We start from the raw sequence: 26,188 nt of genomic DNA on the forward strand, positions 1-26,188 counted from the left end.
AGCCACACCAGCCCGGATGATCCTTCCTGTTAATGGCGTTTTTTATTTTTCTCCTTCTGCATTTTAAGCACTATATTTCAGAAGTTGGGTTGGGTGAGGGGGGGTGCGGAGCTGTAGTAGAAAATGACTCTGAGAGCAAGGAGAAACTGAAAAGAGGCAAAAATGATTTCTGTGCAAATGTCCCTTGCATTGTCTGTTACAGACCTTTGATTCAAAGACTCAGGAAGGCCCAGAGTTGGAGTATTGTGCCCGTGGTGACTGGGATCCGTGCACAGACTTACTGAGGCACAGCATTATTGAAAGTTTAAATGTTTATTTAAAACAGAAATGCCAAACCACTCCACCCTCAACCTTGCAAACATCTGGCGAACAAAAGCTAGTTCTTCAGCAACAGGGTCAGAGCAGAGGAGGGACTCACACTACACTGTAGCTCAAAAGCATGACCACTGGAGAACTTAAACCACCTAGCACTGCACAGAGAAGAAAAGTAGAGAATTAGGCACAGAAAACCATTCAAAGGCGTTTCTGCTGCCTCACCTTTCACTTTTTATCTAATGCACGGCTGCCACCTTTGAACTGGTTTCCGTTTGCATAGCTGTTTGGTGGGGAAAATCATGTGGCTGTCCCAGGCACAATTGGGGAAAGTGCAAATGGTTTCTAAGGCACAGAACTTAGATTTTCAGCCAGATTCATAGCAAACCTAGGTTTCCCCAGGGAACATGTTAGAGAAAATGACCACAGCATTCCACTGCTGGAAAATAACTCCCCGCTGGAACAAGGGCAGGGTCTCACACTCTCCCTTCAATGCTCACTTCCATCCCACTGTCTCGGCAACGTCCCGTGTTCCTCTGATCCACAGCAGAAGCAACACTCTTGATTAACAGCAAAACTGACCCTGCCTCTTAGGCCTGCTGACATGGTAAGCATGAGGAATACAGGAAGGTGAAAGGCCAGTTAAGTCCTTTAAAAAATCAAAGTTGCATTTACATGATGAACCAAAACCCATTGTTAGGGTTTATTGCAGACCCCCAAGTCCCCAGAATTTGTAGCTAAATCCAGGGTTGGCCCCTTCCCTTATTTTAAGAAAAGGCTTCAGTGATTACATTAGTACTATCGTACTAGGCTTCCCAGAATTGAGAAAACAATGGGAACATCAAACCAAAGAATATCCCATTGAACAGAGTTGCCCAGCCCCAGCCATGGGGCTTTCCCGGAGCATCAGCCTTTGCATCACCCGTTTTAGGGAAATGACAAAATTTCCATTGCACATATCCTTCCAAAATACTAGACATCAAGTATCATTTTTTGGTTTAGGGAAAATGAAACAAAAGTGATGTAGCTGTTCCTAGGAAGGTAGGGTGTGAAGACTCATCAAGGCAGCTCCTGGGACCCAAAATAGCAAAGGAACCTTCCATAAGCCTTTGTAGTAACACAAAGCTCACATCCTTCAGTAAAATCATCAAACGCTTCTAGAACACTTTCTTGGGAAAGCTAGCTTGCTCCTGTCTACAAGGATATGACTCTGGGATTAGGAGAGCGCTCTGTCAGTTCCTTCACCTGGCAGGTTCTACCTGTTCTGTTAGGCTTCAGGGACGACCAGGTTTCAGGGCTGGCTTTGGGCCACTCAAGAAGGAAAGACAAAACAGATTCACTGATATGGCTTCATAAAACACCAAAGGGGAGAAAATACTGACTAGACATATAGACAGGGAGTGGTTGCGGCTGATGACATCACGATCAGAACCCTAAGAGCCATGAAAGAAGAGGCGTAAGAAGCCTTCTCAAGGGCAGAAGACTCGGAGTCACTCCAGGCCCTCCCACAGACACCAAGAGGAGGAGGCTAAAGGAGGACTCCCTCTCCCTCACGGTTTGCTCTCATGGCCGTTCCCACCGTTCCAAGGACTGAACTCTCGACAAGCCGCCTCCTCTCTGAGAGGTGTCCGCCAGAGCCAGGAAAGCCCACCCTGCATCGGCCACGGCCTGACGCTCCAGCTGTGTGATGAGGAGGGACCTGCCCTTCTTTCTCTACTCCTCACTCTAGAAATTTCCACCAGCCTCAGAGGAAAAGCAATCTAAGCCCACTTCTCCTCCTAAAGCACTGAGCTGCACAACGTAACTGAACTTTCTGAAAACAAGCCCTAGACACTGACTCCACCAGAAGTACTTTCCTGGACTCAGGGCTCCCAAGAGAGCTCCGCACACTTCACCATTCTCCAGATGACCCCGGACGGGCCGCACCTGCTTCAGCCCACTCCAGCTTGACACTTCCCCTCCTCCGCTCAGAGGTGCAATGTCCGGTGTTGAATTCCCAAGGCAGCTTCCAATCAATGGTGAAAATGATAAATGGGCTATAAGCTGCTACCAGCGAGATTAAGGTGAGCATCGTGTCTCCTCTTCAAAGGTGGGATCACCAGATGAGGTACAGCGCTGCGTGTTATGGCAGTCACTGAGGACAAAGCCAGGGCCATGGGCCCTTCCATTCTCCAAAACAAAACCACTCCTAGATCCTATCTAATAGGCAATCCCACTCTCCAAGTGTATGTGGAAAGTGCTTCAGAGCCTGCGCCTTGCGCTCCTTGTCTGCAAGTGAACAAAGCCAGGAAAGCGCTCTCTGCATTCAGTAAGTGTGCTGTGAAGTTCTTTGGATCCCAGTTTCCTGGAGGCTATACAGGCTCAGGAGACTAGAGGCTGGGTCGACAGGAATCTGTTCCCAGGAGGCACCAGGAATCTGAATCTAAGTCAGGCTTTGGATCCATTTCCATCTCTTCCTTTGCTGTTTGAGTTCCTTTGGAATGCATCCCCGTCTGTCCAGATAAAACACAGTTCCACATCAGCACCACTGCTGCCTGTCACAGCAATTTAGGACTAGATTTTCAAGGTCAGACTCCAAGGACTTGTGGCCACAGTTTGGTGAATTCATAATGCTACTTTAGGTGAAGTCTAGGCCTTTACATTAGCTGCAGGTAGGATGACCAGCTGCCCGTGTTTGCCCGGGACTGCAGGATTTTCTGGGATTCAGAACTCTCACTTTTAAATTAAGACAGCCCTAAGCAAAACAATCCTGCCATGCTTACCTCAAGTGTGTGCATTACTTTCCAAAGTATTGTCATAGACATTATTGCATTTAATCATCAAAACCACCATAAAAGTGGGTGATAGTATTTTCTTTTTTTTTTTTTTTTTTTTGGTGAGAAGCCAGGGCTCATTGAAAAAGAGAAATTTGATCAAACACATGAAGCTGGTCAATGGCAAAGCCAAGGGTTGAAGCATATTTCCTTGTCCTAGTTCACTCTATCTATGGCCCTTTAAAAACAAAGCAAGCGTTTAACTTAAATCTAACTGAGCCTTACGTTTAACTTACAGTTTACAGAAATGACGGGGTAGAAAAGAACAAGGTAAGCAATGTCCCAAGGAAACAAGACAAATCCAGAAATGCAGGACATTCTGTTACACAACTGACCCTGTTTCTTCTTCAAGTCAATGCCATGAACATTAAAAGAAAAAAAGTGATGGTGGTGGAGGGCACTGCTCTAGATCAAGAGAAACAAGAGACAGAACAGTGTAAAGTGGGCTTCTGACTGGATTCTGGTCCGATAAAAACAGTTAAGGACAATTTTTGTGGGAAAACTGGAAAAATTAAAGTAGCAACTGGATACTGGAAAATAATTGATATTATTAGTGTTAATTTTGTTAAGTGTGATGATAATATTGTGGTTATCCAGGAGAACAAATGTCTTTATTTTTGGATATGTGCAATAAAGTGTTTAGGCTATATCGTAACTTTTATAATTTACTTGAAAATGGTTTAGCAAAATAAAAATACAAACATTTTAGACACACTGAGATATATACCCACAATAATTCTGAACACACGTACACATGTGTGTGAAACAAACATGGTAACATGTTAACAACTGCTGAATCCACACAGTGGACATATGGGTGTTCATAGAATTGTAATGCTTCAAGTTTTTCATAATAATAAGAAAACTAAAAAACAAAGAGTAACAAAAAGCAATGGAAATTAGATGATAAAAATAATTCAATCCAGGTGCTTGCACAAGGCCCAGAGCTTCTGGGATTAATTCAAAAAGTTGTATCATTAAAAGGTAAGTACTTGCAAAGGAGTAAGTATTGGTGCTTTGTTTCTGTGACTTTTCAAACCAGAATCTGAAATTGAATTATTCTTTTAATGCTCTTACCTGCTGCCCTCCTTCTAATTTCTTGTTCAGCTTCTGTAGTTGGGTAAAAATCTGGAAGTTTTCTTGCTGTAGCTTCTGTTGTTCAGCCAGACAATCTAACACCAGGCCCTGCAATCTTTCGACCTCCACCCGCAGAGTGCTGCACGCACAGCTCGGAGGACTCGATGGCGTGCTCTTTCCAGTGCACGTTCCCGCAGGATTCAGCCGAGGTGGCTGCAGAGCGGAAAGAGGTCATAAGGGGTTCTGGTTGCTGCAGCTCCCCAGTCCAAATTTCTTGTATGTGCTATCAGATTTTACTTTTAAAATAATGAGATAAAACATACATACATATGAGGAAAATGCAAGGAAAACAGAAAACAGCCAGGATTACAAGAGAAGCTGGCTCTGACATAGTAGGGCAAGAGAACTGCCTCCGTCTCCATTACGCTAAGATAAAAGAACAATCATCTGTTTTGGAGGGCCTTGTGAAAAAATTTTAAATTGCACTGCTATCTTCCCATTAAAAGGCTGAAATGGAGGAAGTCCTTCTGATTACAGCCAGAGAGCGTGGTCCGACGGGTCCATGTGCATGCCACGTAGTGGGTCGCACTTTCGGAGAGATCTGAGGGGTGTTCCATAAACAGGACTGCCAGAGGAGTTATAAAGTTCACCCCAACATTTCAAAGGCTGTATTATTACCTCTTCTGGAGAGCTTTTCAATTTTCCTAGTCTGAACTTGCCTAACATAATTACTATGTGGCCCCAAAAGTTCGATGACCCCTGACTTCTGTCTAGATTAGGTATACATGTATTGTTCACTCATTGGACTACGTTCTTACCTATATAGGGCTAAGCAAAGTAGGTTTATAGTTATTTGCACGAAAAATAATACAATAATTACTAAATAATACAAGAAAAAAACGCTCTGTTTCGCATATTCACAACTGTAAACCTCTTTTTGCCCCACACTGAATTTAAAGCCTCCAACCCACTTGAACAGTGTCATGAAAAATTTGAATTTTGGAATTTCCATTTTGGTACTTTTGAGGCAGAGAGAAAAGAAAGACAACTCTCTGCTACAGAAAAGTGTTAGCCTGTCAGTAATGTGAAAGGATGAATACTCTTCCGAGACCATCAGTCTATCCTTCAGGACAGACTTGAAGTACTACCAAACAGAATAATGAATTGATACAGGGTGGCTAGGAGGCCAATGAAGCTAGAGGAGGAGACGGTGAGGCCGAGAGAACTGGGCAGAGCTCACAGCCACTGTTTACCCACTTGAGATTCAAAGGCAAAAAGCTCGGTTACCCAGGCTCCCTCTGGGGGTTTGTGTTCTGAAGGTGCTTCGGAGGCCACTTTGAGTCCTTGCAGCTCTTCATAGGGCAGGGTATCCTTCTCAGACTCTGAAAACACTGCACTTAGGGGAGATGGGCTGTCAGGCATGGGAATGAATTCTGCATTTTCCAGCTCCTGCGTTTAACAGACAGAATCTCATCAGTTCTGTTTGAGTCATCTACTTTCTCCCAAATTTCCTTCTTGCTATATAGCTTTCACTCTGTTGTGACATCAGCACCCCCTAGCGGGGCAGGACAGTTATGGGCACAACACAGCTCACCCTGTCTGTCCACAACCTGCCAGACCTTCCTCAGAGTTGTTACAGTGGTAAGAATTCAAATTTGAGCACAGACTTTGGAGTGTCTGGCATGTTTCCCCAATACACTTATTATTCTACGTAGGCTATTCAGTAAGTTGGGAAGCTCTAGGGTGATGTTATGAGGCTGACTGCCAGCCTTCTGAAGGCTGGGGCTTTATGTAGTATACGGTGTGCTGTTTTCCCCATTTATCCTCCTACATGGCTATCAAGTTCGGTTATCAAATTATTATACAAGGAGCTATAAATTATACAGATTATCTTTTTTCAGTAAAAATTTTTAAATTTCACAGACTACAAATGTTCACTGTAGAAATGAGAAAATACAGATGGGCAAAGGGGCATTATAAAAATCACCAGCAATTCCATCCCTCATAGATAACTGCTGTTAAAATAATATATAGTCTTCATAGTAGACATTCTTCTGTGCATTAATATTTGCTAAAAGAATGGGATCACACTGCATAGGTATTATTCCATCCTTTTATGCACAGCCATATGCTATAATCACCTTTCCATATAAAAACATATACTGCAACATTTTTACTGTCTGCACTTTGACTCTCATAATCCATTTCTCAGCTGTAAAACATTCCCATTGTCCCAGTATTCCACTTCTACAATCCACAGTACAGAATCATATGCTTAATCTTTGCACACATGCATTACAAAAATTGCCTGGAAGGAAGGCTGTACTAATTTACACTCATTTAAATAATACAAGTATGAAAACATTTTGTATCTCTTCTTGTCAGAAAGAAAAAAGGATTTGAGATTTGATTTTGCTCCAGGTAGAAATCAGAAACCCAGGTCCCTGCTGTAAAGCACTTGAATAGGACACTGGAGACAGACAGATTCTGACAACTCCTTTCTGGTCCCTGCAAAGGACACGATACTTTATCTAAGGCACCTCCGCCAAAGGAATTACCTTTCGAAGCCAGCCAGGACAGGAGCTGCTGGCCCCACTACTGATCCCCATGGCCTCCGTGGGACTGACTAAACCTTCCATTCCTCGGTCTGCTTCCATTGTTCCTCGGAAGCCTCCACTTGGATCAGGGGTTTCAGATTCCTGCTGACTGTCCTCCTCTTCTCCCCCACCACCGCCGCCGCCTCCTCCTCCTCCCGGGCTAGAGCTCTGAACCACTGACAGATACACAGCACAGAAATATACAACTTTGCTATGCAGCAAGAAAGATTTACCATCTTACAGCCCTGCTGACCCTGAGTGAGTTGCATGAAGTGGAGTAGCAACAGTGAAGTCAGGTATTTGGGACTAAAATTTTTAGTTCCGTATCTTCATAATGATAATTCACTTCTACTTTCCAAGTCTGGCTATCCCTATGTTCGTAGCAGATGACCAATGTTCCAAAGCACAGCTGAACGATCACCCCAACCAAAGCTCACCAAATCTAGCGCCCGCACTTGGATGGATCGGTCCAGACTCCTGCATCCTCTACAGAGGTTCATCGTATATACAAATCTCTTTCACATTTGGGCCCAAAACCACTTAAAGTTGCCACATAAACTCACCACCAACTCCCTTTCTGGAGAAACATGTGAATGGAGAAGTCTTCAACCATTACATTCATTAAATTCTTTGATAACTATTTATAAGAATTAAAAAATATGATGGCTGGTTCTTTCATATCATGAACATATTCCAAGTTACCTTAATGAAGACCAGCTGATGTATAGTCAAGAAATGAAACTGCATTTTACTATGGGCCAAAGGAAAATATAATTTAAAAAGTAAATTCACCAAAGCTAAAAAGAACATAGTTGCATGGTACACCCTCTGGTGCCAGAGTGCGACACCACTGCAGCAGCCCTGCAGACGCCACAGTGAGTCTGCAGCTTGCCTTTTGTTGTAAATGGCTTTTAAGAATTATGTTACATTTGAGATATAAGACTATTTTTAACACATGTGTAAGTTCTGATGCCTAACAAAATAAATACACAAGAATCTACCACTCGAAGAACTAGAATGGAGCCCTGGCTGGTGTGGCTCAGGGAACAAGCGCCGGTCTGAGAACCAAAAGGTTGCCAGTTGATCCCCAGTCAGGGCACATGCCTGGGCTGCGGGCCAGGTCCCTGACTGGGGACATGCAAAAGGCAACTGATCCATGTTCCTCTCGAGCATGGATGTTTCTCTCTTTTTCCCTCCCTTCCCCTCTAAAAATAATAAAATCTTCCAAAAAACACAAAACGAAAAACAACAAGAACTAGAATGGTACTTTCCAATATGGTAGCCAAATATGGATACTGAGCCATTTTTTAAGTGCCATTGTGCCTAGCGGCTATGACACTGGGAGGCACAGATATAGAACATTTCCACTGATGCAGAAAGAGCAAAGGGACTGTGCTGAACTAGAACACTGCCTACACAGCTCAACCTGCTTTATAAGTTCCTTCTTTGGCCTCCTACCTAGATGTAACCATTATTTAATTTTGTATTTATCATTGTTTCCTTAAAAAAAACTTTATCGCATACTTATGTATCCTTAAGCAATATATTATTTATTTTGCTGGGTTCTGAACTTTATAAAAGGCATGTAGTCTGCTGTAGCTTGCTTTTTACATTTTACATTATGGAAATATTTGTAGGTGTTCATTTTCACTCTTGTATAACTACTGGATGGTCGTAACACATTCGACTAACAAATATTGACTGAGCATCTACCATTTGCCAGGCATTCTTCTGGGCAATGTGGATAAAATTAATGAACAAAAGCCTGAAAAATCCCTACCCTTACAGTGTTTACATTTTCTAGCCAGTGGACATGTGCTTTTAATCTTACGTTTTTTCCTTTAAATACTGTTCCAGCAAAACAAAGCCCTAGCAGAACAGCTGTGCTTTAGCAAAAAGATTATTGTATCATTTGACAGGTATTAATATGCACAAATAGATACTGAGGAATTAGTTACTAAAGGAAACTAATAAGAGGTATTTGTATGTGTGTGTGTAAATTCAAGCTCAACAAGTCTAGATAAGATTTTCAACTATTTCTTTTTGAAGGATTAATCTGCTTTTATTCTGGGTTTTTATCAGTTTGATTCCACAAAATATCAGAATCCAGGTTCTGAGACATCAGACTACAGGTACTCTAGTAAATAAATAGAAAATCAAAAAGGAACACAGATCCAGTTTCCTGGCATGGCCGCAAATAACGTAGCACCAAGAAAAAAAAAGCCAAAGGAAAACTACCAGAGAGCTTTGGGCTAATTTTCCTCACCACTTGGAAGTTTAGCCAACTTTTAATTTTGCGAGCCTGTTTTGAAGAACTATTTCTATACACTAGAATACCCCTAGGAATACCAAGGAAGTACAGGGGAGACAGAATCCATAGCTCCTAGGCATAGTAAGGAAAGGAACAATACATAAGTCGTATTACAATGTTGGGTGAGCCACTGAATTACTTCCATATGTGTGGTGGCAAAGATGTGCTCTTACTCTGACCACAATGTTCAAGTCATAACTTATTGTGAAATCCACCAAAATATGATCCTCCCTCTTGATCACTGTATTCCTCATTTCCCAAAGATATTTCCCATTTCCTCTTTTCTTGGGGGGTGGGGTGGAGGGGGCTGGGGGAGACTGCATGGAATCCAACCCCAAGTCCCACACCTCACAAAACCAATGGTACCTAAGACACTGCTACTTACCAGTTCCAATGGATAAGCCGCTGCTATTGGAACGGATGGTCTTAGAATTCAATACTTTCTCTGAGGAAAAATATTCAGTAGTTAAGCATCATATGCAGTAGGCAGGAAAAGTGAGAAGGACTAGGAGAGGGAGTTCATCTAGGGGATAATGGCTGTCCCTCACTCCAGATGGATTAATTAGTTTTAGGTATGACTATCTTAAGCCAAGCACCACGAGCTACTCTAACCATATGCACTGGGTAAAGCAGCAATTCTCCTTAACTATTCTTTGGAGTCCCTGGAAAGCATCAGAAAGTAATAATGCCTAGGTCCAAGAGATTTGGATTTAATGGACAGAGATTTCTAAAAGCTTCTAAGGGAACCTAATGTATAGCCAAGGCTGTGAACCACTGATCTAAGAGAATGAACTTGTGAATCCTCACAGCAGGCCTTTATACAATTTAGTTCCCAACAAAGCAATCTTTATGTAGAAAGCAGTTATGATTCAGTTTCTTTGTAAAGATGTACTAACTGCTTCTCACAACAGCATGAACACAAACAACAAATTAATCGGTAGAGGACTAACAGCGACAAATTCAATGTTAAGGGAGGCAGAAAACAAAGTCATGTTAAAAAAATCAAGAGGTGGCCAACGACAAAGCTCAGGAAGTGACAACGTTCTGTTCCTACCACTAGGCATGGCACTGCTGACGTTCTAAGACTAAGAGAAGTAAAGTAGCCTCTCTTCTTCAGGACACTTCTGTTTCCAAGAATGGAGCCATCAGTACCTCAGGTACAGGTCTATCCTCTGTCAAAGCCACCTCGACCCACACAAATGAAACCCTTACCAACAATGAGAATGGTGTGCCAGCCACGGCAAGACAGATCCGGGACGTGGTGCAGAGATCCAAAAATGGGCCGAGGCCAGGAAGTACAGATGTCGGAGCCGTGCGTTCTCTCTGCGGGAGTCATCGCCAGGCGACCGTTACCACCGTTGCCCCAGGCAAAAATGTGATTATCTAAGGGGGAAAACATTAAACGGCAGATAGCTTAACAGAACACTGGCGTCCCAACTCTTTGGGTTTCCCATCTCTATGCCACAGAGCTAGAAAGATTTCCCACTACATGCAAAACTTGGGAAAACTGTTTATTCCCCTATGTAAGCCTAAACAATTCCTGATCCCACCGAGGTAAAAACCACCGCTGCTCCTACATACTGCCATTCATTCACTCACTCAACCATTCACTGAGCACCTATGTCATGAAAGGCACCGCCTGTGATGCTGGGGACAGAGCAGTGAACAAAACAGTAGCTGCCCCGTGAAACTGATGTTCTAGTGGGTGAGACTAATAAAATTATCTAATACTTCAGGAAGTAATAAGTGCTATGAAGGAAGATAAATGGTAAAGTAGCGGAAATAAAAAATAGTGAGGCAATCAGAGAAGTACTGGTTGACAATGGGCTGAAACCTATATGCAGGGAGAGAGCGAGCAAGCCATGTGGATACCCAGGGGAAGAGCTTTCCGAACAGAGGAAACAGCAAGTGCGAAGGTCCTGCAGGTAAAGCAAGTATCACAAACAAGGAGCAAGGAGGCCCCTGAAGCTGCAGCAAAGTAAGAGAGGGGACAGTGGTCAAAGAGGTTAGGAGGCAGCTGGGGTCCTGGTCATGTAGGGCCTCTGCAGGCCACTGTAAGGCCTTTAACTTTTATTGATTAAGAAACTATTAGAGGTTCTGAACAGTGGGTACTTAAACAATCCAGCAGGATACCATGAGGAGAACTGACTTCAGGGCACCAGAGGTGGAGGCAGAGAGTACCAGCTGTAGTAGTAGATGCTGAGACGTGGTTGAATACACTCTGAAGACAATCAATAGGTTTGCTGATGGAAGAGATATGGGGTATAGGGTGGAAGTGCCATTTACTGAGATGGGAAAGGTGCAGGCAGAACAGGTCTGCACAGAAAATCAGAAGTTTGATTTTGAGTATATGAAGTTTATCTGAGATACCTGTAAGTTCTTCTCCAGAGGAGGACATTTATGATTGAAAAGGGGGGTGCTATTAATGATTAAGCCAGGACAACAGGCATGAATCAGGACTGATCCAGGAAAACCAGGCTAGTACAGAGCCACCCTATTTTTAGATCTCTAAGTTGAGGTGCTGTTGAGGGAGTACGTAGGTCAGGGGCAGTATATAAAGCCACCAGCGTATGAGGGGCGGGAAGTGGGAGCTCACTTAGGAAGTAAGGGGAGACAGTGAAAGGACAGAAAAGATTGAGCCCTGGGCACTCCAGGGCTTAGAGGAGTTCAGTACTGCCATTGGCACCTGACCTACCTGCCCGTCTACTCTGTTCATATGTACGTCTCTTCTACACTACTAGACTGTGAGTTCCTTCAGGGGGTCTTTCTGAGACGCTCTTCTATATTCCCAGAGCCTAAACGAGAACCTGGGGCACAGCAGGCACTGAATTTATCTGCTGAGTGAATGAGGCAAATAAATACAGTTTAGAAGAATATAGGAATGTTGATCAAGAAACAACAAGTCCAGCTACAGAATCCAGTTCTACCCCCCTCATTCTGAAGTTTAATTCATGAAATACACAGATCTATTAAAGAAACATTACCTCTTTGACATCTGGTCAGAAAGTACTACTAAACTAAATTTAATCCTTAGTGACATCCTGACCCTGTCTTTCTAGGTAACATTTATTTCCATTTATCTAGGTAACATGACATTGTCCAATGTAAACAGTTTGCTTTCTAAAACATCTTGTTTTGGGACAAACAGAGGCTAATGTACTACGCTGAAAGCTGTTCACTTAACTAAATACAGTTAACAGGTAACTTATCTGACACAACCCCAGGTCCCTCAAGTGTATATAACAGGTAGACCAGAAGAAAACAGAGACGTCTCAGAGCATGAGCAACAGAGCCAAAAGAGAAGAAGATGCAATGTGATTTACTGTTCACCAGTCACAAGAAAGCAGCGGCTACACAAATCAAAAATGTTCAGGGGGTAATGCAGGGAGAAAAAGAGAAGAAAAAGCAGAAGGAAGAGGGAAGGAAATGAAGACTCGCAGATGTGACAGTACAAAAGGAAAGTGGTAAAAGGAGCAAGAAGATGCCGCAGGGAAGAAACAGGTATGAGAGGAAAGAGAAGAAAATTCAGTTAGAGCAGTTCAGAAAGCCAAGAGACACACACAATCCTTCAAGCCTCAGCAACTCCTAAGGACATCACTGTAGTGCAGCTGGCCCTCACCCAGGAGCAAGGGTGAGTTCTGTTCTCTTCCCCAGCCACCCAGCCAATGTTTACTGAAACCCGCATGGTGCTGAACAGAGGGTGGGGTGGGTTTGGGGGGGGGGGGCAGGTATGTGTGTGTGTATTTAATTAATAATTCTTTTAAAAATTTTATTCATTTTAGAGAGAGAAAAGGAGAGAGAAAAAAAACATTGATTTGTTGTTTCACTTATTTACTCATTCACTGGTTGCTTCTTTTATGTGCATGGGGGATTGGACCCACAAACTTGGCATATGGGGACACTTTAACCAACTGACCTACCTGGCCAGGGCTAGTATTTAATAATTCTTAAAACATTTTACCAAAAAAGTTAAAGTAAAAAAAGTAGGAACTTAGAACATTAACCTGCCGTTATCAAGATATCTGGTCTTTTTAAGGCAACCACCATGCTGAACACGTGGAAAGTTAATGAAGCTCCACGTGCCCGACTGACGACCAATTTACCACAAGAGGTCAACACACGATCCAGCCACGCAAACAACCAGTCCACCTCTTTCCCAACCAGAGATTAAAACATAGCCACCCACCCAAAAAGCTTGGAAGGATGCGTACAGACTCACCATCAGTGGCTGCAATGGTAAACTCATCACCACAGGAGACTCTGATCACTTGCTTCCCACCTAGGGGTCCCCCCAACAGGTTGATTCCTAGGCGCTTTTTGTAATTCCCAACACCCAGCTGTCCACACTTATTGCAGCCAAAGGTCAGCAGCCGGCCTCGCTCTGAGAGAGAAGCAAAAATAAATAACCAGACACAAATGGGCCATGGATCACAGAGAAAGAGCAGTCAATGCAGAGTTCCATGGACTAGCCTCTGGCTGTTAGACTCCTTATATAAACACGAAGCTAGCCACATGATCCTGGACCTAAGGCAGCCAGGCTATGAAGAACCGTGACCAATTAGAGCCCGGAAGCGACTCAATAGTGTATTTTCTCTCTAATGTCGTATTTTAAATATAGAAAATCAGTACTACCTAACTTAAAAAACTTACGGAATGTGCTAATTAAAACAGCAGTTGTCTGGAATTATAGGTGTGGCATTCTCATTAAGGAATGTATGATTATACATTTATAACGATTATCAACAAACATCTACTTGAATGCCTAATTTATTAATAATACTGGATGCTAGTGGGAAATCAAAAGAATGTATATATTGTTTAGAAAAGCTTATACTCAATAGAAAAACAGCCTGAGCTACTAAGGCCTGTGTATACAGTTGTAAACCAACTCACCATCAATAGCAGCTGTGTGAGTCTTGCCTGGGGCAATCGTACGGATCTTATAAAAGGACAACTGTTTGGCCAAAGTGAAGGAGGTTGTGTAGGGAACTTCATGGTATGCCTGGAAAAAGGTAAAACAAAAGTAGAGACTCATGTGGTGAAAAATAGCCGGGTAACAAGCTAAGAATGTTGTCATGGTAATCAAAAGGCTTTTTAAACAAATCATGGGAATATGTGAGATTTCTTCATGTTATTCAGAAGAGAGAGCAATTTGAAATTTATGAATTATTTATTTCTGGATATTTTCATTTAATATTTTTGGACTGTGGCTGGCTGGGTTAACCAAAACCTCAGAAAGTGAAACCTCAGATAAAGGGGAACTACTGTAACAGTATACTGAATATGCCTTTTCAAACCACACACTCCCCCAGGCTGGCCCTGAATTTGAGAATCACTACTTCAGAGACTGCTTTAAAAATTAATTCGTATATTTTCCATTGAGTCAGGAAACTTATCTCTTACTTTGATTCTTTTTTTTAAAGGTTTGTTTATTTTTAGACGGTAAGGGAGGGAGAAAGAGAGGGTAACATCGATGTGAGAGAGAAACATTGATCAGTTGCCTCTCACACGCCCCCCACTGGGGACCTGGCCCAAAACCCGGGCATGTGCCCTGACTGGGAATCAAACCCGTGGCTGGTGCTCAATCTACTGAGCCACACCAGCCAGGGCTTGCTTCTTTAGAAAGTGATAAACACACATCATACTAACACAAAGGAGACTAAAATTTATATCAGTGGTGAATTTCATGACATCCCTGAAGGAGGTGGATGGTAATTACATTTAATAAGCCTGTACAGGACCAGTTATTTGGGAGCAATAAATCTATAAAACTCTCCAGAGAGGTGATACAAAGAAATATGGTTCTTTCATAATGGTTAATTTTCTTACACTTATTTCAGTGATAAGGCAGAACCTGAATTCCATCACTTGATTCTTTATAATCAATTTATTTATTGAGGTATAACAAAGTATCAACTATACAGCTTGATACATTTTTCTATATACATATAAAAGTAAAACCACCACACTGATCAAGTTGTAGACCATTCCCATCGCCCTAGAATTCCCTCTTCCACCTCTCCTGTTAACACCCACGACCCTCCTCCCAAAAGTAAGCACTATTTTAACTTCAGCCATAAGTTAATTTTGCCTGTTCTTAAATTTCATATAATTGGAATTATATAGTAAGTACTGTTTTGTGGCTGGCTTCGTCTGCTGAACATATCTGTGAGATCTTCACTTTATTCTTAAGTGAAGTTGCATGGTCACTAACCAACAACAGCATTCTCAGAGAGATTCTGACAATGTGGTCAGGACACAAAAGGAGGCACTCACTTCATGGTTGATGATACCAGACATGCACTGGTTCAGACCCAGTTTGTTGGCCTCATTGAGTCCACAGGCCAGCACTTTGCCTGACTGGGTCAGCAGAAATGTCCCATCACAGCCACACTGAACTGCAACAATAATCAAGGCTTTGGGAACATCCACCTGCAAAAAAAGCAAGACTCCTCAAACATAATTTGTGTTAGGGACAAATCCTCAGAGTTGTTTAAAAAAAAAACACAGTTCTACATTTAAGGGAATGACTGCAGGGGAAGTACAGACTGCACCATGCTCTTCAGATCTGCACAGCAGCTGAGACACTACTGTTTTCAACAAGGAGCTCCAGTTTTAAAATAAAGTAAAAGGCAGCAGTCCAGGTCAGCTAAACAGATACGCCGTCAAGGTTTGTTTTCGCAACAGGTCCTACTTCGGAAAACTTCTCATGAAACACGGGGGAAGGACAACACCCACTGCTGATGCTGTCCTCTGAGGTGGAAGGCCCCAGAGCAGTTATCAGAGAGATGCAGTAGCCTGGTGGGGCCCCCATCTGGCCGTACTACAAGTGGGGAGACAGAGAACTCAGGTACCAGCCGGGACTTCCAAACACCCCCCACCCTCTGCGCTAGCCAGACAGTTACCTGGACAGGGCTGGAGAACAGCAGGGAAACATGTGGAGCATCTGTGAAACCTGAGAACTCAAACCTCAGTTTCCACCACGGCCTTTTCAGGGGAAGAGCAACAGCTGACAGTCCCACTGAGAATGGCCTCACAAACACATAAATTAATTTTGCAATGTCATAAACGTCGTTCACAGTGAGTGGTATAGTTGACTGCAGCCGACCTCCGAGTGCGCGAGCCCGTGCCCCAGGGCGGCTGTGAGGGATGGGACCGTGCTCCTCCCTCAGCCAGTTCGGCTCCCGTGCCCCTGCCCGAGCTTGCTTGCAGGGACAGGAGTAATGAGACACTGTTTCATACAAAAGGACCCCTAAAAGCAAACAACTATTTCACCTGGTGTTCAACGGGGGCAACAAGAAGGGAAAACAGCTGTGTTGGAGTACGAGCTAGTGTGCTGTTTCCCAGTATGTTTCCAAGGAATCTTCCAGGGTGCATTTAGCTCAGTGTGACTTTTTCACTGTACGAGCTAATTTTAGCTCTCAGTCCCGAGTAAGATGTGACTGCAGAGTGTCCACAGCGGCTATATCCTCTTTCTTAACTTTTTATAATTTAGTCAGATGACAAGACCACACAGCGCTAACTCAGGATTGCCAGTATCCCAGATAGGAAATGTTTCAGAAATAAACACCTGGCTCTGAGGACTCGGGGAAACAGGACATGTTACTGGAGCCTATGTGACCTAGATACGCTTTAGCAAGAAGCTGTTTCTGATTTTACCTTTTGTGGTGTGTAATAATCCTCTTCTGAATCCAACCCCAGTCGTCCTGAGACACACATGAGAAGGAAAATCATTAACATGAGGGTGTCCTTCCCAATGAAAATGTTCCACAAGATTCTCCTTTACTGAATTGACATGTCTCAAGGAGAGGCTACATGATGTGGTTAGATGCACACAAGCCAGAAGGCAGGCTGTGTGCCTGGGAATAAATGGACAGACTAGGTTACACCTACCATATTCACCACAGCCCCAAGAATAGACTTCTTTGTTTCGTGTCAAAACTACCACATGGTTATCTCCACAGGAGACCTGCTCCACTGGATTGTTCAGGAAGAAGTCCAGCTGCATGGGCTCTAGCACTTCAGGGCCAGCAGCCTTGTCCACCCCCATGCAGCCATAATAATCAGATCCAAAGGCATAGAGCTGACCCTCATCTGCAAAAGGAAGGAAAGCAGAACCCATCAAACAAGATTTGTTTTGTCCAATCAGAAAGCTGGGCAGGGCTGGAATGAGGACTACCCCAGCCAATGATCTCACATGAGATGATTATATCAGAGAAATACAAAATATAGACTGTGGAAGTCTAGAGTTGTTTGTATTTAGGGGGTCACGTGTACTGACCCCCTAAAAATGGTGTTTTAAAACCATTATAGTAATGGTTTTAAAAAGTGGTAGTATTACCATCTTAGAAGGGTTACAATATTATTGGGACCATCGCTATTCTGTAGAGAAAAAGGGAAGTGCTAAGGACTCATAAAATGAGTACTGGCAAGGCCAAAACTAAATGAGTTCTTGATTCGTGATTTAGTGTTATCTACACCCGACTAGGTGGGGAGGTTCTTTTTCCCCACACCTGGGACTTAGCACATCCCACCTCTTCTCCGTCAGTCACTTGCCCTCTACCTGCTCACCACCCCCATAACAGTACAGCAAATGGAGCATGTTTTAATGTGTACATTTCCTCACTGTCTTTCGTTCTGTGAATACTGTCTTTTGTTATAAAATCCTAACTAAAACCGCACAGTGTTAAGTACGATACTCCACATTAAATACACCTGGGTGCTTTCTGCTGCTGGCTTACCTGTCACACAGACAGTGAAATCCTCACCACATGACACCTGACGGATCGCCTTGCCTTGCAACTTTTCCACATGCTTTGGCTGTCGGTAGGAGGCTTTGTCTCCATGGCCCAGCTGTCCATGGAGTTTAGTGCCCCCTTGCATGTTCTGTGAAATAAAGAGGTCTTGTGAAGTTTTAATTTTCATGCCAAAAGCTAATCTTCAATACAAATTATTAAGAAAAATAGTAGGAAAAGAATCAGCTGGAAATTTAGAAATGGAAAAAAAAAATGGGTATGGAGATGGAGCCTTTTAATGGTAGGCAGTAGGAAACCCCTGCCAGGGGGCAAGGTAAAAGTGCCCAGACTGATATCCATCAGGCTTTGAAAGGGCAGTCCCAATTTTATCTTTTCCTTTCAAGTCTGAAATAAACTACGTATTTATAAGAGTGATGGTGAAAAAAATTTTATATAGTCTAATTTACTTTCTACAGGAGTACATCCTCTTGAAAATCCTTACTAGAAGTACTAGAAAATCCTTACTAGAAACTTTGGTCAGTTTCTCTGAAATATGGAGCAGTTATAAAGAATCTGGCTCCATCAAAGAGGCTGCTATAGAGCACTGAGAATAATCCTAAATGACTTTTCAACATTTTAATGTAGACAAATAATTGTTTTCATTCAGTAATTCAACTCTAAGTCCCTATATAAATGTTTTTTAAGGTGCTAATTTCATGCTACTTCTGGCTGCACACCCAGGAGCTAGTTCTTTAAGGGACGGTGTTTTACGAAATAACAATACTCAACAATCGAGGCCATATCATACATTCATCCTTTCTATCAATCAATAGTTGAGCTTCTCTACTCTGTCGCACACTGGGAATAAAGCCTGTACTTGTGGAGAAGTTATCGGAAATTACTGGAAAAAGCTAGCTCCCTCAGGAAGAGAACCAGGGCCTAAAACTAGCCGGGGTAAAGGAAAAACAGCCTAAGAGGAGCCTGAGAAGGCATAAATGAAGGAACAGGAGCAGAGTCCGGGGAGCACGCTCTCCAAGAGAAGACCAAGTTTCAAGAAGGAGAGTGGTCACTGTATCCAATGTCGCTGGGAGATCAAGCATGACAGGGAATTGCTTGTAAAAAGTATCTTTTATTTTCACAATTTATAAGTTATTTTGTTAAGAGTAGGTTCAATCAAACAACAAAGATGAAAGTTGCACCGTGAATGAGGAGTGAGTGGGAGATAAAATGAACAGCAATACGGGTGATCTGTTCGACAGGGTGAGAGACGGGGTGGAATCCAGAGGGAACAGAGGAACATGCTACCCAAGAAACACCCTGCCATCTTCCGTTGGAGATGGAGGCCCTGGGATTTTCCTGACACAGTACACTGCTTCATTTGTTTACAAAGCTATTTCACAGATACTAGTTGCCCTGAACCTCATGGTAACAGAACAGAGTAATTAAAAAACTTTCTGAAATTACCCAGCTGTAAATGAGAGTCCAGTCTCCAAAGTCCAAACCTAGGGCTCTTTTAATTCATTCATTCAGCATTTACAAGAGACCTAATACATTCTAGGCTTTGGGCATACTATCAGTGAACTCTAAAAAGATAAAATCATTGCTCTCAAAGTTTATATTCCATCACCCCATGCTGGTACTGTAGCAGCACATGTTCAACTAAAAAATACTTAGACCCCCTGGGTCCGGTACACAATTATGCTTACATCACTGTTCTAAAGTACTTATTAGCTTTCACTTACCACCCAGGTGTACAGTTCCTTCTCCACTGTGACCACAGCGAAGTGAGTATTCCCTGCACACACCTGCCGAGCACTACAGCCACTCTTGATGACATCCAGTTTCTGGGGAGTGGATTTCCCACCGCCCCAAACATAGACTTCACTGGTTCGGGATGTTACCACAGCAATGGGTGCTTCGGTCACAGTGCTTGACCTGCCAACACCCCCAAACAAAGGGACATTTATACAAAAACTGTATCACAGAACAATGCTTCCAGTCTGTTCCCTGAGAAGAACTGCCAATTATGGTATGAGAAAGTATGTTCTTTCTCAACAGCCTTTTGGACCCTCTAGCATTGCTGGCTTTGCAATTCCTGCCTCAGGGCTCCATCGCAGCTTGGCCAGTTCAGATTCCAGTCTACACATCTACATTTCCCAGCTTTTCAACAAGCATCATGGTAATGATGTCCACTTCGGCATGAGGGTGAAATTACAGCATTCTTTTCTTTTTTTCATAAATGACTATCTGACATTGAAGTGAATGTTGGCTTCTGAAAGGAGGCCAAGGCTCAACTGGAATCACTGCACAGACCCAGCAAAGATCCCCCTGCGTAATTTAAGATATATTACTTTTTAAGAGTCTCTTGAACATTTACCTTGGTCTCTTTGTAGGTGCATTAAGCAGTGTGACTTTTTCCTCCATCTCTCTACCAAAAGAAAGGCAAAGATAGATAAGCGAAATTATAGGACCCTGTATTGCACCAGTGTCTCAATCAATACATTTCACAGACTGAAACCTCTATAAACCACATACTTCCTATAACATTACAGTACTTTTTGGAAAGTACCTTGGTGAAACTCAGTCATACAAGCCTGGCTTTAGGCAATTCTTTAAACACAAGGGGCCAGCAGTTGGGGGCCATTTGTTTTCTATCTCTGAAAAAGGCTCCAGGCTGGAACAGAGAGCCTTCAGACCTCTGACACACATTTTTAAGTACCTGCCCACATCGCCATCTAGCCTGCCCACTGACTCCCCAAACGTCTAAATCTCAGCTCATTATCTTTCTTCCAAACAGCTTTTCTTTGTGACTCTCCTATTTCTGTAACTGCCACCTGCACCCCCACCCCCATTCTCCCAGTTAAACAGTTCTACAGATTCTACCTATCCAACGCCCTACATACTCACCTCTCCTTGCCAGTCTCACCAACTTAGTTCGGGGCAGCTTTGCTTCCCACCTAATTGGTCACACCATAGTTCCAACACTTTACCCAGTTCTACACTAATGTAACACCGATGTTAGTACTGTTACCTAACTCTTAGACACGGCTCTCATCACATAAACTGTCCTCTCATAAACATCCAATACTTATGTACGATATCTTGAATTAAGCACAAATTCCTCTGGCACTCAAAATTCTCTACCTATCCTTTCAGCCTTCCTTCCCTCTTTACTGCCCACATTTTAGCTCAGGGTTCTCATTCTGACTAAATCAATTATAGCCAAATTCCTGGGGTGGTGCTTAGGCATCACTACTTTTTGAAACCTTCTGAAGTTTTGGTCTTAAGAGCCCTGCGACTAGAACCACTAATCTAGCCAAAGAGGACTTAGTGTTTCTTGAATATTTCCTGAAACTTCCTGTATCTGTACTTTATCTGGAAAGCTCTTCATCTTACATTTTCCCATCAAACTACAAAGTTCTATATAATCTATGCATGTAAATCTACAATTATCTCAATACAAATTGCAATTAAAAATAGTGGAAATAGTTAAATGAGACATTACAATAGTGATTCTTTATTTCCCAACATAAAAATTTCCCAGATAAAAAATTTAAATATGCTTAATTAGCTCCAAATGGTGATATTGCCTGAATATACATGAAACAGGTGTGCAGGTACGCTGCTGTATATGGGGTATCACACATAATTCTAGGCACTAAAACACTGTTTCATAAAAGAATCAGAAAAAGATTAATTAAATGACACAGCTGAATGAAAGTTACTGACCAAACAGAAAAGGCTGTGGAATTAGGCGTCTATTTAATGTATCTAAAGGGCAAGACTTGAGAAACAGCAGAGTAAATGTTTGAATGCTGGGAAGAGACAGAAACAAAGAACTCGTATGGGAGGGAGAAGGGTTGTAAAACAAAAATAGTGTAATAAGATGCAATACAGACTAGAACATTTAAGAAGGATAAAGAACACCTCTTCCTTTAAGTTAGGGTCTGAAGTCTGTGGGAAGTGAGGGATAAAGGACCTCCTTCCAGCTCCCACCCTTTCCGACAGCACGGGTGGAACTGGAGAGCATTACGCTGAATGAAATAAGCCAGGAGGTGAAAGACAGATACCATGTGATCTCACCTATAAGTGGAACCTAATCAACAAAACACCCAGTCAGAGCACAGGCCTGGGTTTCGGGCCAAGTCCCCAGTATGGGGTGTGTGAGAGGCAACCACACATTGATATTTCTCTCCTTCTCTTTCCCTCTCTCTAAAAATGAATAAATAAAATTAAACAAACAAACAAGCAAAATATAACCAGAGACACCGAAATAAAGAACAGACTGACAGTAACCAGAGGGGAGGGAGGAGAGGGATAACAGGGTAAAGAAGGGGAAGGGTCATCAAAGAACATGTATAAAGGACTCATGGACAAAGTCAAATGGGGGTAGGTGGGAGTAGGAGGTAGGGGTGGGTGGGGAGGGGGAAAGTGGTGGTGGGAAAATGGAGACAACTGTACTTAACAATTAAAAAGATCTCCTTCCCTACCTGTAGAGCCTCCTAACAGAATAAATGTCAGGAAACAACCTGTCAGGAATCAATCAAGCTCTACTTTGGGAAATGGGTAAAAAGTATCTGAAGAGGACCGCTCCGAGTCTAACCTACCATGTAAGGAGTGCACTTAAAAAAAGGGCCTGGTCCAAACCCACGCTACTACCCAACAGTGACTGGGCCGGCACCTTCGTGCCAGGCCCTCCTTGAGTCCTCACTCTCCCTCACTTTACAGAGGAGAAAACTAAGGAACAGGCATGTTAAATGCCGTGACAAATATAATGACAGAACTCAGATTCAAACCTAAAGATGTCCTCTCTCAGTTACTACACTCTAATGCCCCAACTCTAGAGTCACATCAATATAAATTTAGAACAAAACAGCACAAGCCAAGGAGGCAAAAGTCAGGAGCTGCTCTCAAACAATGAAAGCAGAGATGTTGGCTGAAAATAGCACCAGAGTGGCCAAGTCAGGAAACGCCACCCTCCTTGTGGTGCCCTGATCAGATCTCTTAACAGTCCACCACCCACGGAAACGCAACAGAGTGACTTTTTCGTACTTTACCTCCTGCCTTTCCTGAGAAGGGGGCGATCTAGCAGTTCATCTGCAGTGGGTCTCTGCTCCGGATCCTAAAAATACAAATGGGGCTAGTTTTAATTTAAAGGGAATGGACAAGATGGAATCTAAAGAGGCATTTTACTTCCTCTTAGAAGGCTGTTGGTTAGTTATTCAAAGACCACTGTATATTAATTATCCTTTTGTTTTGAAAAAACAATTTATGTCACACATCATGCTTCATGTTTATCTCATCAACATCAACACTTCCATACGAATGAAAATGCGCCTTCCTCACTTGCTCAGTTGCGCAGTGGCTCTCAAGTTCCAACATATATAGAACTTAAGACTCTTGTGGAATGCCTGTTACAAATAAAGATTTGAGCTTTATCCACACAGATTCTGATCCAGCTGGCCTGGGTTGGGGCCCAGGAATCTTCATATTTTGCTTGTAAACCAGCCCCACGCCTGTGGTTCATGGACCATATTTTGAATAATACTGACCCAGAGTTACACTGCAAGGCAAACTGTGAGTTATCAGAATTACATACATTCTGTACATTAAGAACTCTAAATTACCTCTGACTATACTTTTATAAAATCAAGTTATGAAAATCTTGACCATAAAAAATGGAGCACAATTTCACAAATTAATAAAGAACAAAGCAGAATAAAGTAAGAATGTGTTGGCCGACTCGCACAACTATCATTAATTGCCGGTGCCTACAAATACATCCCGCCCAGGGAAGTGGATGTGCTTCTGCGCAGTTCACCTATCTCACACCCCAACACTAACGCTGACAGAAAAATTACTAAACTGAAATCAGTGATCAATCAGTAGTCACACTTACCTGGTCAAGGCATTCGTGCACCATCTGGATCAACTCCAGGGAGTACTGACTAGAATCAACTTCCATGGCCCGGATTCCTTGTACAATCTTAACACACAAGTTGAGTGGATTCTGTAAAAAAAAAAAATGAGGATTGCACTGTTCTTGCTTTTGTAAAGATGACTTTATAATACACCAGTAGGGACTCTGAGATGTCTATGACTATCATTTAAAGGAGTGGCAATAGTTCTGCAGTAGGCCTGATGTCTCTATAACTATTAGTACGCATCAACAAGAAATTGTTAGGGATGCACTGCTGCTATCAGATGGAATGAAGAATGAAGCCAACTGGCCAACATGGAGATGTGATTATGTGGCCAACTGCATGATACTTAAGAGTATATTATAGTCTGACCCTTCAACTGAATCCCCCCAAAAAGGAAAGCAAGGTTAGTCATGCTTCTTGGCTTTAAGTACCTCCTTTGCCAATTAATTTGCCTTCTAGTTTATATAACCTAATAATAATTATACAGGTGATACAATGCTCCAAAAGACAAGGTAGTGAATAATAAGCAACTGATAAAGAGATGATGATGATGATGATGATTATTATACTATCACCACCTTTATAGAGAGACCAATAGGTACTAAGCAGGCATATGTATTTGATCTTTTTTAACCCTTGCAAACACCACACAAGGTTACTGTCATTACCAATTCAGAGATGTAACTTTCCCGACTACAGACAGTAAAAAATGGAGCCATAATTCCAACCAAAGTCTATCTGACTCTAAAATTCATTTTCCTCCCACTACAATATTTAGGAGAATTAGATGACATACTAGAATAAGCTTCAAAATTTAGAAAAATAAACAGGTCTCATGAAAGGCCAATGAGTATGCATTATCTGACATTTGCATTTTATCTCTGTGAGAGGAATATGTATTTTTTCTTTGTTGTAGATGGTAAAATAGAGGACTAAAGAGATGAAGTGATTTGCCTAAGTTCTCACAAATGGTTTGTAAAGGAGACTGGATGTGAACTCACTTTTGTTACTCAAACTGTGGTCCACAGACTAGCAGCATCAGCACTAGCTGGAAGCTATCAGCCCCTCCCCAGATGCACTCAAACCGAGTCTGCATTTTAACAACATGCCCAGGTGATTTCCTGTGCATATTAACATTTAAGTGGCACTGCTTTACTTAAGAAGAAAAAAGATTTAAAGGAATTTGTTACCCACAAAACAATATCAAGTTTTACTAACAGTTGGTAATTTTTTTCATATAAAAGATCCAAACACTTTAATGAGCATTATTTAATTTGCCTTAGCTTTAAAAGAATAATGTGGTTGAAGCATAAGAAATAAAATGGCTTATCTAACCTGTAGCATCACGTAGCATATTCTAGGGTTAGTTTTAAAATTATAGCTGACAAATTCAAGCACACTGCTCAAACTACTGGACTTGATTACGATTCTTTAACAAGGAATTCAAGTTGGAGATAAATCTGGTTTAGAGTGTCCTAATAATATTCTACTAAGCCAGTGCCAGGATATTGGTTGTTATTTTTGCCCACAGCTGATTTCTGTTCTAGCAATCAGAAGCTCAGGGATAAATGAAGTTGATTATCTCAATCCAGTTGCACCATCTGCAAGGACAATGTGGGAATAACACATCAACTTACGGTAGCATCAAATGTTCTCTTTAGCGTAAGCAGTTCAAAAATGACGCAGCCTACTGCCCAGATATCAGACTTGAAATTGTATTTTACTCCTTGGCAGAGTTCCGGAGACATGTAATATGGAGTTCCTACAAGCTAAACAACAAAGAAAACAACCAAAGAATAACTTATTTTTTTGAAGTAACCACATTAATATTTTGACAACTAAATTAAATTTCCCAGGAACTGGTGATAACAATCATAAAACATTCATCAGTATATCCCATAATGGTTTTTCTGAAATGATGTCAGTATGGGAAGAAATCTATTCATATCAAACCTCCTGGGCCTAACATGAAGGACCAATCTCTGGGGAGAAGGCACTGTGGTCCGTTTGGGAGCCACAACAGCTCTGTGATCCATGGATCACAGAGGCTGTAAGCATTCAAGACCCGCTGAAGACTTCATGCAGACAAAGACGTACTTAGCAAAAGTTCACCAAGGGAAAAAAGAGAACAAAAAAAAACTGGCAGTGGGGAGAAGGTAACTGAATAAAGGGGTTAAAAGTTCTAACTGAAGTGCAGAGTAATGAAGCTTTTTAAATGGCTCTATTTGACACCTGTAATACTAACATAGCTAGTGAATTTCTTTCAAATTTTAAAAAGACTTCTTGAATTCAAGAATTTGGAAATAAAAATATACCGAAGATCATATGTTTCCCAAGATGAGAGACAATGAGTGCCCCAGAAAGTCTAATAAGACTAGTAGACATCTTTAATCAGCAAAGCTAAGAAATTTTCAGAGGG

At 42.2% G+C, this 26,188-nt stretch overlaps 1 protein-coding gene across 1 annotated transcript in view; it reads right to left on the reverse strand.

Moving 5' to 3' along the window:
* Positions 1-296: 296 nt before the first annotated feature.
* The window catches only part of NEK9 (NIMA related kinase 9), a 34,040-nt gene continuing 8,148 nt past the window's right edge, over positions 297-26,188 (reverse strand). The window contains exons 6-22 of the mRNA XM_045822363.1: positions 25,407-25,538; positions 23,745-23,855; positions 22,903-22,967; positions 20,223-20,273; positions 19,588-19,780; positions 17,852-17,996; positions 17,004-17,204; positions 16,770-16,816; positions 15,387-15,542; positions 14,004-14,112; positions 13,330-13,491; positions 10,323-10,493; positions 9,496-9,555; positions 6,761-6,975; positions 5,490-5,651; positions 4,203-4,415; positions 297-2,804 (exon numbers count right to left, since the gene is read on the reverse strand). Of these exons, the coding sequence (XP_045678319.1) occupies positions 2,682-2,804; positions 4,203-4,415; positions 5,490-5,651; positions 6,761-6,975; positions 9,496-9,555; positions 10,323-10,493; positions 13,330-13,491; positions 14,004-14,112; positions 15,387-15,542; positions 16,770-16,816; positions 17,004-17,204; positions 17,852-17,996; positions 19,588-19,780; positions 20,223-20,273; positions 22,903-22,967; positions 23,745-23,855; positions 25,407-25,538 (2,316 nt within the window). The 3' untranslated portion in view covers positions 297-2,681. The remainder of the gene's footprint in view (positions 2,805-4,202; positions 4,416-5,489; positions 5,652-6,760; positions 6,976-9,495; positions 9,556-10,322; positions 10,494-13,329; positions 13,492-14,003; positions 14,113-15,386; positions 15,543-16,769; positions 16,817-17,003; positions 17,205-17,851; positions 17,997-19,587; positions 19,781-20,222; positions 20,274-22,902; positions 22,968-23,744; positions 23,856-25,406; positions 25,539-26,188) is intronic.

This window comes from Phyllostomus hastatus, unplaced genomic scaffold, assembly GCF_019186645.2.
Source record: "Phyllostomus hastatus isolate PE091 unplaced genomic scaffold, TTU_PhHast_1.1 phas_scaffold_501, whole genome shotgun sequence".
Classification (NCBI taxonomy): domain Eukaryota; kingdom Metazoa; phylum Chordata; class Mammalia; order Chiroptera; family Phyllostomidae; genus Phyllostomus; species Phyllostomus hastatus.